General features: G+C 36.6%; 1 protein-coding gene across 1 annotated transcript in view; it reads right to left on the bottom strand.

Moving 5' to 3' along the window:
* The window catches only part of Stim2 (stromal interaction molecule 2), a gene marked incomplete in the record, with an annotated part of 143,506 nt that overhangs the window by 73,967 nt on the left and 49,500 nt on the right, over positions 1–20,039 (bottom strand). The window contains 1 exon segment of the mRNA XM_013518101.1: positions 10,781–10,911. Coding sequence (XP_013373555.1) covers positions 10,781–10,911 — 131 coding nt within the window.

The following is a 20,039-nucleotide window of genomic DNA, read 5'->3' on the forward strand; positions in this document are numbered from 1 at the left end:
TTCACTATAAGAAAAAAGTTAACAGAGATCTCAGTAAAAGAGAAAATCAGAACTCAATTTTGAACATTTAAATTGACTATTACACTTAAGACGACTACTAGATATCCAAACTAAGATGGTAATGCAATTCTACATAAAAAAATCCAGGGGCTGGGGATTTAGCTCAGTGGCAAAGCGCCTGCCTGGCAAGTGCAAGGTTGTGAGTTCGGTTCCCCGTACGGGAGAAAAACCAAAAAAAAATTTAAAAATCCATAGTTCAGGACTACACTAAACAGATATTCTTTTTAAAAGCCTGGGTATAAACAGACAAAGAGAAGCAAAGACAGGGAAATTAAAAGGAAATTAGAATAGAACTGAGGAGACAATACTAGAGATAAATAAAACAGGAAAGTATGGTTTCATGAAAACCAAATGGAAAAAAAAGTGTTTTAAAAAGGAAAGCATGTTTCTGTCATGATGCTTCTAAATGACATAAAGACTAAGAACTGACCACTGCATAGCAACATAGACATCATTAATGAGTACAAGAACAAATTTTTTTTCTCAGTGGTGGCAATCAAACCCTGGGGCTGTATGCACTAAGCAAACACTCTACCACAAAGTTACATTCCCAGCCATAAGAACACTTTTGATGGAGTAATAAAGACAAAAGGCAGTGCCTTCCAGGAAGATGACAGAAAGGTGAACAGAAGAGAAACAGCTTCTTTGGGATTTGGTGTCCAGATGCTAGAATATAGCAATGTAAGCAAGGAAGGAGGAGGGAAGTGGGTCCCTGGCACTCAGCAAAGATCTGAAGTGAGAATTAAAGCTCACAAGGAGAGTGAAGTTAGGGACTTCAAGACAGAAGAAGGAGGTATCAAGCTGCGATTTCTCCCTGAGCCCTGGCTTACTGAGTGAGACAGGTAACGCGAAACTGCAGACACATGGTGACTAATGGCAACCCCAGAAGCCTCCATGGAGAACCACACCAGTGGAGCAGAGCAGTGGAATGCAGTGGACTGCAGCGGTAAGTAAGCTACCTGGGTTCAGACGTGGCCCAAGAGAGGGTAATTGGCTAGTCACTAATTGAGAGAGGGGCCACTTGAGCTCAGAACTCAGAGCAGCTGCAGACTGGCTCCATCTAGCAGCTCCAAGTGTCAGGGTAAGGCTGAATTCAAATCAGCAGGAGGTCAAAGAGCTGAGCACAAATTGGAAGGGAGCCAAGTTCAAGTGGGCAGGAGGCACATGGAGTGCTGCAAACTGAACAACTTGGATCCCAGCCTCACACCTAGAAACTAGCCTGAATTGCAGTGGAACTAAAGGAGCAGGCTTGCTGGAAATATCCACTACCCCACCATAAATCCACTGCAGGCTTGTTAGGATAAATCAACATGGATCTGGGCTCTGTCTGCCCATACTGTCTATGTAACAACAGAGCAATGTCCTGTGGTAAATATTTTTTTCTTCTTCTTTTCTTCCTTTGTTTGACCTTTTTCTTTTTCTTGATTGTTGTTTTTATGCAAGTATGAACATTGTTTCTAGTTTTTGTTTTGTTCTTTTTTTGTTTTTAGTTATTCCTTCACCTTTTCCCTCCTGTGTGTGTGTGTGTGTGTGTGTGTGTGTGTGTGTGTGTAGTGAGAATACTTGAGATCTGGTTCCTTAGCAAATTCAAGTATACGATATCATTATTTCCTATAGTCATCAGTACACAATACCTATCCTCTAACTGAAAAGGCATATCCTCTCTTATCTGAGATGATGGATGTGTTAATTACCTTAACTCGTGGCACTCATTTTACAATGTATACATACATTAAATCATAATGTTATATGCTTACATATAAAATTTTTATTTATCAATTATATATCTATAAAATTGAGAGAAATAAAAAGAAGGAAGAAAGGGAAGAAAGGAGAGGAAGGGATAATCTGAGAAAAATTGGGAAAAGCCAAGAAACTTACTACCACTAAAAAGAATTCTAACTGGGATGAGATGGAATCTCAATGTTATTTTAATTTGCATTTCTCAAATGACTAATGATGTTGAACATTTTCTCATGTATTGATTTGCCATTTGTATTTCTTTATCTGAGAAGTGTGTTTCATCTCAGCTGCCCATTTTTGGATTGGGTCTTTGAATTTGGGGGGCTAATGCTTTTTAATTCTTTATGCTATTTTGTAAATGTTTGTTTATGTGTTTTCCTTCTTTTATTCTTCAAAATAAAAATAAAGAAAAACAAAAAAATTCTAAAATCAATGAAAGGATCAATGTGCATTATTTTAATATAAAAATATTTTCCAACTATATTATTTCTAGAGAACAAAAATATATAATCCCCTAACACTAAGAAAAGAAAGTTTCTCATTGTGTCCCTCATGTTACTAGAAAACACGCTACACAATATTGAAACACTCAGAGTGACAAACTAAAATGTAATTTATATGAGTTTTATTAATAGCAGAAATGTTGACACAATACTTAAAAGCAATTAACAATTTAGTGAGGGAGCAAGACAGAGATAAAGGTAAGGGAGCTGGGGAAACAGCTCAGTGGGCACAGTGCCTGCCTGGCAAGCACGAGGTTGTGAGTTCGATTCCCAGTACCAAAAAAAAAGAGAGAGAGAGAGACAGAGAGAGGGAGAAAGTATAACAGAAAGCAAACTATGTTAAGGCATATGATGAGGGTAAGTATAGGGGTCCTTGGCCCAGTCTTGGCATAATTATTAATAGCACCAGCTTTCATTCTTACATGTATGCCCGCTTAAATGATGAATTATGTGGTAACTTTTACCTATAATAACAATAATATAAAACTAACAGTGTTAAATCTTACCATAAGACAGAACTGCATCTAATTCATCTGTGAAATGGAATAAACAGGGGCCAGGGATACAGCTTAGCGGCACAGCGCCTACCTGGCAAGCACAAGGTCCTGAGTTCAACTCCTAGTACCCAAAGAAAAATGGAATAAATAGGTTCTGTACCCACCCAAATTCAGACATCTTTTAAGAGATGAGACAATATGTCAAATGTGCTAAACTCTCAAATAAATATATTACATAAATGCAATACCATGCTGTTATCCTGAAAATGCTCAGGGAAAGAGGGGAGGAGAGGAGCAGGACTGGCAGTACAGTCAGGCTAGAACCAAAGTAGAGAAGTCCAGATGCACAATCCTGATTCATACTCCTACTCCTCTGCCCCCTTTCAGTCTGTAGCAGTGCTGAATATGAAATGCTTGTTAAGGTAAACTAAACATTAATGGAACAGGAATGACAATTTATTTTTTAATGAAAATATATAATTAACATGTGACCTGACTAAGGAAAGCTGAAACAATTTGAGAGACAGATAAAAGACCTACTAGTTGAAGCAGGAACTGTGCTAACTTCTAGACAATGGCAAAAGATACAAAATATTTCAATGCTCTGCGATGCCATAAAATGATTCCAAAAGTTTTTAGTTTCTGCATACTCAGGTCTCTGATTTCCAGTTTCTTAATAGGTTGCATTTAAGAGTGCTTACTTATCATTTTAAGTACATCATTTAAGAAGCACCATTGCTACTTCATAGGTCAATTACATATGGACTAATCAGGTGTTTGAGATGAGCTAGTAACTTAAACACTGTAATGTAGTTTGTGTGGTGCTTCTTAAATGGTCTATGATGAAGGTAACCTCATAAAGAGAGAACGTTCTATAATAAATCAGAATTATGGGGTAGAGAGAGATGAGACAATCTAAACTGCGAGGTAAGAGCAGTCTTCTGGTTTCTGTGGTGGTTGTTTTGAGAGACAAGCTGATACATGACTAGCAACATTCTGAGAAAATTAGATTTTCAAAATGCCATGAGTAGAAACATATCTCAGCAACAGTTGGTAAACAAATAGAAAAGGTAAGAAAAAAAGGGATTTCAGTAAATAAATACTACAGTCATCAAAGCAAGAGCCTGAATACTCAACTAAATAAACACTGAGGCAGGATAGAAAAATCACAAATTAAATATTCTAGGTACAACTATAAAATAATGAGATGTCTTCTTAAGATGTCTCAATAACTTATATATGCTTCTCAACTATCTAGGTCAGTGGTGGTAAACCTACGGCATGCTTGCCACAGCAGGTTGTTTATCAATGAAAGTTCTAAAAGGATCGTCATCACTGATGTAAGTTATAAAACTATTTTACTCTAACAAAAGCAAATGATCCCTTCCCAAGAAAAGCATACACATAAACCTGCCTGATAGTAACTGCATATCCATGACTCCCTACCAAGCCCAGAAAGAAATGTTTAAAGTAGAACGTGGGCAAAAATAAGATCATAAAGCACAGACCCAGAAATAGTATTTTGTGTAAGGTCATCACAGTGGCCCAAAACAAATACTGTGCTAGAGATTACAAGAACTATTAATAAAAAAAAATTGTTAATAAAAGCACAATACAAAAGTAACTGTAAGATTTATTACAGTATGTCATGAACCACTTTTCACAGATCCAGTCATAAGAAAATAAGATTTGTAAGTATAATATGTAGTTTTAAAAGGTCAAGATAAAGAACTTCCATCTACTACCTATTAAACCTTGTAAAGGTTTAATCAAGTGGCCCTCAAACTTCATCAGACACCATAATCATTCAGCGGACTTGCTAAATAGATTGCTAGATACCACCACCAAGTTTCTTATTCAGCAGGGTAGGATTAGGACCTAAGAATTTGCATTTCTAAAAAGTGTTCCTAAGAAGCTAATGTGCTTGTCCAGGGAGCACACTTCAATGTACTCCTTAGGGAGCAGTTTCTCTGCACTGTGCTGACTCCCCTTTCATCCTCTTCTTTATTCTGAGACCCAAGAGCATGGCTGCAAAGATCACTATCTATCCTATTTATCCCTCCCTTCCTTCCTTTGTTCCTTCCTTCCTTCCTTCCTTCTTTCACTCTGGAAGCTAAATACAAAGTGTCAGATTATCTCATCATTTTTCTGCATTGCTTCCAAAGCATGTATACAGCCCCAATATCATTTTGGATATTTTAAACTGTAGTTATGTACAAGCAGAAGCCAAAATGGCAAACAAATATTTGATGCTTAATAGATTTTGGTGAGCTGTAAGATATCAAGTTTCTTGATATCTTCTTGATGTCAAGTTTCTTGATATCTTACAGCTCACCAAAACACCTTGAGCATACCCTAAGAGATCCTGTCCACCTTGAGCATACTGTCTCACCAAAATACCTTGAGCATACCCTAAGAGATCCTGTCCACCTCTCTGAAAGTTTTTTCTTCCAGACTTCTATTTAAAGATACTGTAAATGCTACTTCTAGGGTCTCTACAGACCAATAACTAGACACACTCCTAATACAAAGTACATTTTAAAATTAGCTGACTTTGTAACTAAAACAGTCAGAGGGACAATTTATGGGAAAAGGATTTTTTTTAAAAAATAGACTTTAATTGTGTCTTTCCTACTCAAAATGGCATATATTGTATTTTCTGCCTCACCTAGTCTGCCTTTTTTTCTAAACTAGTATAAATGAATAAATTTATTGGAGGCATCAGAGCTTATTTCAGTAATGAAAAAGCATACTACCGATCATGAGAGTATCAATAACTGATGTGCAGTATGGTTAAGAAACGTACACAGCAGAGTAGAAATTTAAAAAGAATAACGTTAGCAATGTCTCCATAACCTATTTTCATAAAAAAAAATCAGATTGTATAATTTATAACATGATCCTGCTTTACAATTCATTAGTGCAGTGGTCTCCAAATTGAGTTGTCCAGACCACTTATATTTAATCTTATTTCATTTTTAAGTTATATTTCTGTAAATAGTTTAAGACATAAAATTGGTACAATAATTTGTGTGTGTGCATACATAACTGTGTAGTACACATATATACTTCCTAAATAGATCTATTTACTTTAAAATTTAACAGTGCATACTCAAAATCTTACTAATACAAGTCATGATAACTACTTTAGAGAATTATAGGTTATGAGAGCAATTTTTGGCCTCCGGGAAGTTTTTTTCTTTACTGCTATAAGAATTAAGTGATTTAACAACATTATCTGAAGCACTGTATTTGAACCACACCCATCTCTACATTGCATCAAATCTATGGAAATTTACTTCAATACCTAAGTATCCATAATTTGCACCATAATGGGATAACATTTCCGCTAACTTTCTGAACTCCCCTTGATATTTACATTTAAGTAAAATGTTTTCGTAAGAGCGGATATGAAAATGTTAAGAATTTCAGGGAATAGCTTCTACTGACTCTCCAAAGGAGCTCTATAGACCAGAAGAGAGCTGGTCCATGCTATTCCTGCATAAATACACCTGGGACACAGAGATTACTAGCTCTGTCCACTAGTGCCTTCATGCTTTCATCAATTTGGTGCCTCACTTTCTTGATATCCATGGATCAATCCAACCTCAATGTGGTACTTTCTTGTGTCTTTTCTATTTCTAATCTCTTACATACTTTTGATTCTTTGCCCATCTCAGTTCTCTCAGAACAAGTCAATGTGTACGTTTTCCATGAAATGACTGGTCATAGGCACACCATGTGTCTATGTCTAGGTTTACAATAACAGCAATTCACACACTACCTAGTAGCCAATAGATGCTCAATAAAAGATCACTGAAGTAAACTTTTTCTGGACCTAGTGTCTCATTTCTCGCAAGTAGGATACAATAAAAGTCACAGTATGCCACTTCCAACATTAGTGATAAAAACTAATGGTCCTTCTATTGCCAGTTTTCTCTTTTTCTGAGCTCTGCATCATTTTACTTAACTCTGTTTCACACAGTGAAAATATTTTGTACATGTGCACTTAAAATCTCATGAATTGAAAAGATTAACTACCTTACAGTTCTAGAAGTAATTAAATATTCTAGTAAGTCATCAAATATCTGCCAAAACTTACTGAATAACTTTCTGTCTACATACTATGCACAGTTTTACTCATTCCTTTAAAAGTATTTCTAATTATTCAGCAAAAGTGAATTTCTTCTGTTTGTTTCAAGTATTAGCACTTTTATAATTTTAGCATAATTATGATATGCTATGATTTGAATGGCTGTCCACTCCAAAATTTATGTTGAGCCAGGCGTGGTGGCACACATCTGTAAACCCAGCTCTTGGAAGGCTGAGGCAGGAGGATCACAGCAAATTTGAGGCCAGCCTGGGCTAGTGAGTCAAGGCCAGCCTGAACTACACAGAAAGACCCTGTCTTAAAAAAACAAAACTAAACAAGAACAAACAAAACTCACATTGAAATCTGTCATGATGGTGATATAGGAAGTGTGATCCCGGAAGATAAGAGGGGCATGAGAGCTCTACTCTTATGTGTGGGGATGGTGTCATTATTACACTGGCCACCATGTAAAGAAAAATGATATGGAATTTGACAGAGCTAAAACAGCCATACTGTAAGTGACCAAGAAAATATACAACAATAATTTTAGGAAATCCATTTAGATTAGAGAACAATTTACCCCTTTATAAAGAACTGATATATTTAGTGCTCAATCAAGTATCCAAATTTGCAACTAAACAAACCATTTAAACAATCTTGGGAAAATAATAATATAGTTGTTTGTGTGGTGTGTGTGTGTGTGTGTGTGTGTATGTGTGTGTGTGTGTGTGTGTTTTGTCTGTATGTGGAAGGGAAAGACCAAGGGAGGAAAGGGTGGAGAAGAGGAAGAAGAAGAAGAGTGGGGCAGAGAGAAAGAGAAGAAGGAGAGGGAAGGAAAAAAAGAGGGGCAAGGAAGGAAGAATGAAAAGGAGGGAGGCAGGAAAAGAGGGAGGGAAATAATGTTAAGGGAATGAACTATCCACAGAATATAATAAAATGGGTGCCTTCCTGTAACTCCAGTGCTCTGGGAACCTGAGGCAGGAGGATCACAAATTCAAGGTCACCCTTTACTACTCTGCCAACTCAAAAAGACCTTGTCTCAAAAAAGTAAAATAGGTTGGCCGGGGCTACAGCTTGGGGTAAAGGGGCTTCAATCCCCACTACCACAAATGAGTGGATGAATGAATGAATTTAAAAATTGGTCCTAATGGTCAAGCTCCTGATAATATATCAATTTCATTTCACTCAACCTAATAACTAATAAACTCCAATATTTAAAAGATTTTTTAAACTGGACACAACCCAAGCTAGAGTTAATATATAGCCCATAGTTCTGAAAGCAAATGAAATTAACTGGTCTACTTAAAAGTGAAAGTGATTTTGTCATTAGTGAACTTTAACCACAATGAGAGGAAATCATCTTAGCGAATCAGAATCAACTGATGCAGATACATTAAACATAAGACAGAAGAGTGAATATCTGATCTAACAGGCAATTAGAGAGCACTGCAAGTTTCTCAGCTGAGGCAAATGCTTTCAAAGTGATAATCATGATGGATTAGACATGAAAAGCTTAGAAGCTGGGCACAAGAAAATAAGCACTTAGGTTACAGCAGACCAAGTAAATAACCAAAGCACATAAGGGGCAACAGTGAAAGGGAAAAAAATGAATAAAAAAAATTAATAACACATGGTCTTATTTATAGCAGGTGTTGGCATACAGACAAAAATCAAAGTTGCTGTCTGCTTTGTAAATGAAGTTTTATTAAAAAGCCGCTATACCCATCAGCTCACATATGATCCACAGCTGCTTTCATGTAATAGCAAAACTGAGTACTTCCATCGGAGACAATATAGCCCACAAAACCCAAAATATTTACTACCTTTTGTATTCTCCTAAAACTGTCATAACAAAGTACCACAAACTGAGTGGCTTGAAAGAAGAGAAATTTAATTTCTTACAGATATGGAAGCTAAAAGATGTCCCCAGGGTCATGTTCAATGACTGTAAGGGAGAAGCTGCCCTATGATTGTCTCTTAGCTGCTGGTGTCACCAGCAATCTTTGGTACTCCTTGCCTTGCAACTGCACTCCTCAACCTCCACCCTTGTTGTCACATAGGTGTCCTCTTTCCGGATGTCTGCCCCACACGGTGTTCTCCTCTCTTGTAAGAACACCAGTCACATTGAACTAAGGGTCTAGCCTACATGGGTATGGGCTCATCTTAACCAATTACATCTGTACTGACCCCATTTCTAAATAAGGTCAGCCTGTGTTACTGAGGGTTAGGAATTCAATATACGTTTCTGTTTGTTTTTTTTTAATTTTATTGGTACATTTTAGACATAGTGATCAGTGATCACACTGATCATAGGGAATTTGTAACTGTACATAACATTGATTCTTTTTTTCTCCATTTCCTTCCCTTCCCTTCAGCCCCTCTTCCCCTCATTTACAAAATCTTTGTTTCCATTTTCTCCCTTCTGTTCTTTTTCTTTTCCCTTCTTTCCTTTCACCTCCCCCCTCCTCTGTTTCCCTTTCCATTTGAACATTTTCATGTGTAACAGATACTGGGAAATGGGAAGAAAATGTTCAACATGTTTTTGGAAGACATGTTTCAAACTGTAATTTGGTCCTTCAGAGAAAGTTTTGCCAACTCCTAATTTAGAAGAGTACAATTTGAAGACAGGTAGGTGCACACGTGCCACTGAATAGTGAGAGATTTAAAACAGGTAAGAGATTCTGCTTTAAAAAATGTAAAATGATCAGATCAAATGATCTTCAGAAAATGTCATGTTAAATACCATTATTATTAGAGGACATTACTGCTACAGAACATCAGATAATAACATAATTTAATATTACATAAACCAAAAAAGAAGCATTCAACAAAGAGCTTGAAGAACCCTGAAAAATGAAAGGGGATTTGGTTAGAACAGATATAACTTCTATGGAGAAACTAAATAAACAACTCTTGAAGAAACTAAGAGAAAAACTAGACCAGAGAAAGGAATACTTAAAAACTAAAGGCAGTAGGTACAGTAAACTGATGGCCTCCAATGAAGCAGACCTCCTAATACTCTCTGTCACATATAATCCTCTCCCACGTAGAATTCTGAGCTTAGCCAAAAGACTTGTTTGGGCCAATTTGATATTAGAAAGCACTGGCAAGCACGGGCATGATAAGCACTAGTACATGAGAATTTGCCTTCTTGGAACATTACCACTTGGAACCCAGCTGTCATGCTGTAATAAATTTTGAGCTACATTCCTGAATATTGAGACCAACATACAGGGAAACCATGAAAGATAAATGGCCATCTTAGATATTCCAGCCCCAGTAACTCCCAAATGCACGGTGACCTCAGCCCATACTTAAGGGAACAGAAAAAAATGCTTAAGCAAGCCAAAGTAACCCACACACTTGAACGAAATAATAAACTGCTGTCAGTTTAAACCACTAAATTTTGGGGTGTTTCATACAGCCACAATAGATAACTGACAGACTAGAATATATGTTTAAGAATTCCAAAAATACAGGACTGGCTGGGCTTGTTCTGCATTACAGGTGGTGTACACCTGTAATTTCAGCACTGAGGAATCTGAGACAGGAGGATCACCATGAGTTTCAAGCCAGTCCGGGCTACATATTGAGTTCAAGGCCAGCCTCAACTATACAGAGAGACCAGACCGTCTCAAAAAACTTAAAAAAAAAAAAAAAAAAGGAACATGAGACTGAAGATTTTTACAAAACTGGAAAGACCTATATACAAAGAAAGAAAAAGACAAGAAAAACTAAATTTATAGGCTAACAGTAAAATGTAAACAGACAAAAGCTACAGATATTGAAGATGGAGTTGAGTCACATGCAAAATAAAGGGAAATTTTAAGTCTAGAGACAAGTCATTCTGTTCTAAAAGAACACCAGAGAAGTTTTCCACTTACTTCATCACTTTCATCTACTTCAATTCCACCATCTTTGTCGTCATCCATTTGTTTATGTATTGTCTGAAGAGCTTCTAGACTAAATCTATCTTCATCTGTAAAGCATGGCGGACTCAGGGACATGCACGGATCTGAAATAGAACAAGGGGCAATTAGTTGCCGTACCAAAATACAGGCTACAGTTACAGAACACAATTTAAATGCAAAAACTCCACACAAACTTCAGACCAAGTCACAGCACGAAGCTTTAAATGTCTAACAGAGTATTCTTCGCTTCAAAAACATAATTTATGAATGTATCTGACTAAAAATAACCCAATTTCATTAGGCAACTACAATGAGAAGCTACACCAATTCTAAATTCAAGTTTCTAAAGTCTTCACATCTTTAACCATCTCCTCTCCTCTAGCCCATTACATTTACTATTCTTCTGCCCAAAACTATTTTCCAACATTTTTTAAAAAGCTAAAAAATCAAAGAGCACAAGGAGCTATTTTTATATAATCCAGTTTAATTAAAATTTAAGTCCTAGGAAAGTATTACAAAATAACCAAACAAACTTGAAAAGGAAATATAGAATATTCACTTAATCTTCTTCCATTTTTCTATTTAAGATACTTCGAGTCTATCCGTATGGCTTTTTATAAAAATATGTAACTTCTTAAGGTTCAACAGAAAAAAATGACTGATTTTTTTACATCTTATTCCTCATGTTTTCCTTAAAATACACTTACTGGTTACACCTCTTTCTATGCAATAGGTATGAATTTTCAAATTCAAGCTGTCAAATACTAACTAGAAGGCATGAACTGCTTTTCAAAGTCTAAAACTCAGATTGATGAAAGCAGCCTTCTACTGATATAACTGGCAAAGAACCAAAGCTGCACTCATACTCTACCTGGCAGACTAGTAGACTGACCAATTCCAGGAATTTACTACTAGTATTCTACTAGGTCATTAAAATAATATCATTTTAAAATATTATCAGAATTACATGTTATTCTATAAAGAGTAGTGGCTGTAAAGTTTAATGTGGTTAGCCTAAAGAAGGAATGCCACAGTCTCGCTGATCTCTTCATCAATAGTTTAAAATCTAGGCTATCATTCTGGCTTTGTAATAAGTTAATCGGTATCAGTTAACTGTGGACAAATAACTTGACATTGGGTCTTAATTAACTGAAGTCTAAAATAAAGCACCTAACCAAATGCTTAAGATTTTACTGCAGCTATAAAAGAATATCTAGTTTGATGCCTACGTGGAAAAAATGTTAAGAGGCCTACACTTGAAACACACAAATTTTATTTTCCAAAAAATAATCTGAAGCTATATTACCTACATGTTCCAGTTACAGCCTAAACTATACTTTGGCAATTTAACATTTTTAGTTCTAATTCAAAATCTAATTTTAACTTCTTTGGTTGTGGAAGGGAAGAAAATGAAAAAAGAAACTATAAAAGAAGAAAATGGGCCAGATGTAGCTCAGGGGTAATGAGCTTGCCTCTCATGCCTGAGGCCCTGGATTGGATACCCAACATCACCAAAAAAATCAAACAAAAAAACAAAGAAACTAGAAAATGAAATTACAAGCTATGCATGACATGTATATGTGTGGTGTGTATATATATATATACATATATATGTATATATATATATATACACATATATGTGTGTATGTATATATATACATATACACACACACACACACAAATATTTAAAACCTGACCAAGATTTGCTAAAGACTAAGCACTAGTAGGCATTATAGTCAATTATGATCCCTAATTTGCAAAACCGTCAGAATCTTGATATAGCTATGAGCTCAAATCCATTTGTAATTATTGTGATGGACACAAAGTAAAAGATAAGCTCTCAAGTACTAAGATAACAAATAGTGTAAAGATCTGCAATACAACATACAATTGTCTCCAGCAAAACTAATTTTACATACAACTTATTTTGCTAATAAATATATATATATACAACTTATATAATAAAGTACTCTCATGAAGTTTACTTTCAAGTGTAATGTCACCATAAAATCTTTCATAAATACACCTCCCAGTGATCACTTCATTAACCCAACTCCATTCTATCCATTCAACAAATACCTGGTGGGCACCTGCCATGTGCTAGACACTAGAAATACCATAATAAACAAAAGAGATTAAAGTCCGCATAAGACATTTTAGTGAGGAATACAGACATGACAAGATAAACAACTAAAAAGTACAAGCGTGTTAGTAATGGTACCTACTAAGGAGAAAATCAGTTATGAGCCATATAAAATGTCAAGGCACTTTTAATTATATCCTTATTTTAAAGTCATTTTAAGACCACACTTAATGCTGCGCTTTTTAAATCTCTAATTGCTTTACACATCATTTTGTCCACACAGTTAAGCTATGAACAGAGTAGAAACCACATTCCTTTATTCTCACATGTTCATAAAACCAAGGCTTGGCTGGGAATATTTTACGCCTCTGTAACTTCTGGTTACTTCATATAGTAACTAAATCACAAACTTGCTTCTATACTGTCAGTGTGGTCTCAGATATTAGGAATTAAGAGATAACAGTGTAACTTACGCTCCAAAAAAAAGCTCACAGTCTAGTGAAAAAGCAGACATTTAGCCTCCTACAATACATCCATAGATACTAGTGGGAACACAGGTTGTAGGATGCTGAGGTTTAAACGCATCCCCCAAAACTCAATCCCAAATGCAAGTTTTAGAAAGTAAGGCCTAATGGGTTAATCATGAAAAAATTAATTCTGACCATAAAAGGGCTCAAGACTAAGTCTGACTGCTTGCATATTCATGCTCTCTCTCCTTCTTCCTTTCCCTCTCTCCTCCATTTTCTCTTGCCCTTCTGCCATGAGATAATACAGCAAAAAGACCCTCCCCAGATATCAGATCCCTGAGCGTGGACTTCCCAAACTCCAGGCCTGTGAAAAGTAGGTTTCTCTTGTTTATAAATTACCTAGTCTGTGTTATTACAGCAGCATAAAACAGATGAAGACCTAAGTCTGTTATGAGTACATCTAAATCAAGCCTAGAAAAGAGAAGTCAGTAAAAGTTTTGTCAATGTATAGAATTTGAAATGACAAATTTAAATTTAGAATTTTAAAGTTATTTGGAGTTTTGATGACCTTGATAAGTGTTATGATTTAGATTTAAAATATTACACAAAAGTCTCATGTGTTCAGAGGTAGGGCTTTCAGAAGGCAAAGGGATCACTGGCGCACTGTATTCACCACTGGTTTAATCCACTGATACAGGTTCATAGCTAGATGTGCTGCTAGAGGTGAGGAGTGGTGGGAAGAGGTAGCCAATAGAGGCCTGACTGGAAGGAAGGATTCTTGTCTTCTCTGCCCCAGGATGCCACAGGTTGAGCAGCTATCTTCTGCCATGCCCCTCCATCATGCCTTTTCCGCCTTGGAGTTAGTTAGACCTGAAGCCAACTGACCAAGCACTGGCTAAGCCCACTAAAACTATGGGTCAAATAAAGCCCTCATCCTTTAAATTGTGCCTGTCAGATATTCTGTCCCAAAACTAGGAAAGAGAAGAGAGAAACGCACACCTAAAAGAAGAAATACCACTTTGTTCAGTGACATGAAAAAAATACAGAACATTCAGAGAAATGAAACTCGTTTGATACACACAGAGTATAGAGAATATATAAAAAACAAAAATTGGGCAGAACAGTGGTCCTCAACTTTTTTGGCACAAGGGACCAATATCATAGAAGATGATTTTTGTACCAAAAGGATGTGGTGGGCAGTAGAGTGGTTTCAAGATGAATCAAACACATCATATTTATTGTTCATTTTATTATATACTTTATTATACACTCACTTTATCATATACTCATCATAATGCAGAATAGTGGGAGCCCTGAACTTGTTTGACTTCAGGCAATGGTCCAAACCGGCAATAATGTGAGACAGTGACACCTGAAACATGCTGCTTATATCCAGTACACTCTGTAATCTCATTTTGGTTGCTATCACTGCAGAAAGCCCAGCTCCACAAAGATAGGGTGTTGGAAATGGAAACATGTTTTCAATGCTTTTGTGGCTATCTCAGGATATTCCACTTTGACTTTAATCTAGAATGTATACAGATTTGAATTAGCACCAAACATACTGTTAAGGCCACCATCATTTGTGACCTCTAGCACCTGATCATCTTCTACCATGGACAAAGTCAATTCATCAGTCTTATTCACAAATGGCTTGTAGATCCATTCTTTCCCAGTTTGGGATCTTTATAGTTGGAAAATAATGCTAGAACTTTTGAAAGAAGGCTAAGGTATGTGATCATGTGCCAAATAAGGAAAAGAAAGTCCTAGCTCAGTCTCTGCTAATGTTTGAAACACATCAGAACTCCCAGGGTACACTCATCACCCCCATAATTCCAGTTTGGTTTTGAATGCAGCCACTTTATCTGTTGACCTCAACACAGGTGTGTTCTCCCATGAAGTGAAAGATTGCATTCACAGAGCAAGTTAAATATGTCACATGAATAAGCTTTTGCAACATGAACACATGAATAAGATTTTGCAACCCACTCTGTGTCAAAGAAATGTGCTACTGTGGTGATTGCTTTTCTAAAAGAAATTTCTAGTCTGACTCTCATAACTCAAAAACTCTGGCCAGTGATCTTCCTTTAGAAAGCCATCTCACTTCTGTCCATAAGATATGTGTTATGCATCCACCTCCTCACACAGCTGCACAAATAGAAGTTAAAGGCATATACATTAATATGGTTGACAATTTCAAGTACATCCTATAAAATACTATGTTATAGTATATAATACTACATTATAGTTTATAATACTATAAAATACTATTTCAAATACATCCTATAAAATGTTACATTCCGGTAACATTTTTCAGCTAGCTGCATTTTTTTTTAGATAACATGGTACCTAGACTCACATTCACAAGTGACTTCTTTGACCTGAGTAATGAAACTAGAAAGCAGGTGAATCATGACAGTCACTGTATCTGCACATATACCAACACAAAAGGACCAATTCAATTTTCCTGACATGTAATCATTCAAAGACTTGAATAGTTCTGCAGCTGTAGAGGCTGGCTGGCAACTACAGTGCACCTAACGTCCTCATTCACATCTTCCTGAAAAATATATTGCTCCCAAAAAAAAGCCTTATTGTCAACATCAGTAGATTCCTCAACCTAGACTGCACACCACAGTGACTCAATAATTAATATTTGCTATTTCATCAATTTGTCTATCACATCAATTTATCTAGTTATAGTGCTAGTCAAAACAGCAACACAAGCCACTTTTTAAATGGCCTCTCCCCAAAAGTTCATGACAGATGTACTTAGCAGCAGACAGGGTCAACGGTTCCTCAATAGTAAAGGAATTCTTAGCTTCAGAAATGCAGTTAGCCATTAAGAATGATCTTCTCGGTGCAGATATATTTGATAAAGTGCTGGCAATCAATAAATGCCTGTATTTTTCATATTCTCATTTTGGTTTGGGTTGGATTTGGAGTTTGGTTTGGTTTTTAAAATTCAAAGGCTTGTTGTTTTTAATGTAGGGCACTGGTCTCAAGTGGAGAATCAGTTTTGAAGCTTTCATGACCTCATGGGATAGCCAGTCATCACATAAGCAGGCTTGAAGAATGTGAATAATCTGTTGCAATGAACTCATAATTCAAGTAGGACTCTTGGTATTTTTTTTTAATTCTGCTTTCTTTTTGTTGGCAGTCTCAAGAATCTTCTATTGTCTCTTATTTGGATTTTTTCCCCTTTATGAAGAAGTTCTCCAGTGATGCCTTTTTATTCATTTTGGCTAGGGTTAGTTTGTCAACTTGTCAACACTATGACTCACATAAATGGGCAGTGTGGGAAAGAGATGCAGACTGAAGTAGTGAAAATAGTAATCATAATCATAATCATAATGGGCAGACCACACGTGGAGTAAAATAGCTGTCAGATTCTGACTTAAATTCTTCCACCAGATTCAGCTTTACAAGTAAAGCACATCAACTCACTTGCCACTATAAAATCTACCACCAGATGCAGCTTACTTGTTGTTTAATACCCACTGACGGGGTTTTGACATGGTTCTGAAAGCAACTAATTTATTACAGTCTCTGTACAGTTAAATATCTCTGTTAAGCTTAATCTGTATTTACAGCTGCTGCCCAGGGCTAGCATCACCAACTCAGCTCTACCTCAGATCAAAAGCATTAGTCTCTCATAAAGAGCACCCAGGTCCCTTAAATTTGTAATTCACAGTATGGTTCAAGGTATGAGAATCTAATGCCACTGCTGATCTGACAGGAGGCAGAGCGTCAGGTGGTAATGCAAGCATTAGGGAACAGTTATAAATTCAGACGCAGCTTTACTTGCTCACCAACCAATCACCTTCTGTTGTGTGGCCAGGCCACAGACTGATATAGGTCTGTGGCCTAGTGGCTGGGGATCCCTGGGTTAAGAGATTGGTAAGACACTAGAGCTCTAAAAGCTGTTTGCCACACTATAGAATATGAAATTTTACCCTGAAGATTATGAAACACCATTATGGGATTCCAAGGGGGTGACTAATCCAATCAGATTGATAATAGAATGCTCAATCCAGTAACAATGGAAGATAAACAGAATGGAAGCTGAGAAGCACAACAGCAGAAATGGTAACATCTTGACAGCACTCAACTGTTCATACCTCCAAGGAATGGAGAAAGTAGATGATAAAACTGTTCTAGGGTTTGGTGTTGTTGCCAAATTGCAACAGGAGAAAAGATGGGAGCTGAATATACAGCAAGAGTGATGCTTTTTTCCACAGGAAATTTTATTTCCTTTGAAGTATGAAGACTGAGGCCTAGAAATCTATGCTGGGAACACAGTTCAGAGGCAGAACATTTGACAACCTGGGTTCAATCCCTAGCACCTAGCGAGAGAAGAACAAAAATCCTCCCCTTGTTTCTTTATGCTATCACAGTAGCAATTAAATAGTATTACACTTCTGCTTAAAACTACTCAGTGTTCCCATGGGGGCCTAAAGTCTATTGATTGTCAAATATTATTGAAGATTCTAGTAATAAGACTCCATGAAATAAACAACTAAGCCAGTTTCATTGATTACTACACATTACTATGTACTATCATTCTATATAGTCAACATTATGATATGTATATTAATACTGTACTAAACCTAATAAATAATTTTCCCGACCTTGCTATGTAAGCAATTGCATCTCCTATGGCCTTATGAAATAGCAATTATATTTTAGTAAGAGCAGTTAGAAAAAGGGACAAGAGAAACTCATATAGGAAATACAATGAGCTCTGGAACCCACAAATAGTACAATTTGGCTAGCAGACTGTGTCTCCATTCGGAGTGTTCTAACCTACTCCTTCCTTCCCCTCTGGCTTACCTCCTCCTCACTGCTACTGGCAGACTGTGGATAGGAGGTGGGGCAAGGACATTGAGTAATTATAACACAAGCCAATCTCAAACAACAAAGAATTGTCCTCTGGTGTGCCAAAAGTACTCCCCACAGGGAAGAGAGAAACACTAGCAAGTATGGGTGCAGTAGCAACAGGATGGAACTGTGTAAAGACAGCCTGGGGCGATTACGGCAGCACAAGGAAAATCAGTTCTTGAAAAAAGGTTCCGAGGGTTCTGAAGTAAGACTGCCGCAGTGGAAGATGTCACAGAAAAACATTACCACTAATATTGTGTGTAGCATAAATTCTTTAATGTACAATCGGGTTCATTTAATACTTTGTTATAATTGATGTGCTTACACAGACACATTATCACCCAGAGTCCACAGTTCACACTAAAGTTCAATCGAAATGTTATACATTTTATGGGTTTAGGCAGATTCATAACTTTTTTCCATTCTATCACATACAGAAGTTTCGCTCCCAAAATCTTTTACACTTTGCCTATATATTCATTGCTCCCTGCCCATACCCCTAGACCTTGCAACTGCTGATCTTCGTACTGTCTTAATTACCCCTTTTCCAGGATGTTTTAATCATCTTATCTAGTTTTTTCAGATTGGTTTCTTTCAATTAATAAAATCCACTTAACATTTCTCCATGTTTTTTCATGGCTTGACAGGTCATTTCTTTTAAGCACCAATAACATTTCATTGTCTGGATATATCATCATTTATTTATCCATTCACCTACTGAAAGCCATCTCCACTGCTTTCAAGTTTTGCAATATGACTAAAGCTGCTATAAATACTCATGTGCAGGTTTTCGTGTAAACGTCATTTTCCAATGCTTTTGCATAAATATCAAGAAACACAACTGCTAAATCATATGGTAGGCTATATCTAGCTTTGTAAAAAACTGCCTTCCAAAGTGCCTTCCAAAGTGGTTGTACCATTTTGCATTCCTACCAGCAAAGAAAGAAAGTTTCTGGTGCTCTACATCCTCACCAGCATTTGATATGCCCAGTGTTCCACATTTTGTCCATACTAATAATGTGTAATGTATCTCATCGTTTTACTTTGCATTTCCCTGAAACATATGCTGTGCAGCAACTTTTCATATGCTATGTACCATTTGCATATCTCCTTAGTAATGTGTGTCAACTTTATTCTAATCTGGAGATACATGTTCATTACCAAAAAACACCTATCACATTATTCCATGCAGGAAATTATAGAATATAAAGTACAGCTGGGCATGCTGGCACACACCTGTAATCCTAGCGCTTTGAGGGGTTGAGGCAAGAGGATCACAAGGTCAAACCTAGGCAACTTAAGAACTTGGTAAGACCCTATCTTAATTTTTTTAAAAAAGGACTAAGGTTGTAGCTCAGTACAAAGGCCCTGAGTTTCATCCCCAGCAATGAAAATGAGACAAGAAGAATATAAACTATTAAAGTGGCACTAAGGATGAAAAGAAAAGGCCACAGTGAATTGGTAACTGAGTGAGAGAAAAGATACAAATACAACTGTTATTTCAGCATAAAAATCATCTAGGTAAAAACAAAAGTACATTTTCTTCTCTATTTGGTTAAGCCAGGCAAAATGCATCAAACGTGACTCCCTTTAAACCTCCACTGGAGGAACAGACAAAGTCTGTTTTGTCACCCCAGTCAATTGCTATAGGTAGAAAGTAGTTTAGAAACCTAATAAAATAAGAGCACTAAGAAAAAGAAAAGCTGAAAAACGTATGTGCAGTCTTTACAGCTAGTTTCCATCCTGCAATACCACTTAGGTCAGTAAATTCATACAGAAAAGAACATCTGAGAACTGAAGC

The sequence above is a fragment of the Chinchilla lanigera genome, unplaced genomic scaffold (assembly GCF_000276665.1).
Source record: "Chinchilla lanigera isolate Chin_1 unplaced genomic scaffold, ChiLan1.0 scaffold00042, whole genome shotgun sequence".
In the NCBI taxonomy this organism is placed as follows: domain Eukaryota; kingdom Metazoa; phylum Chordata; class Mammalia; order Rodentia; family Chinchillidae; genus Chinchilla; species Chinchilla lanigera.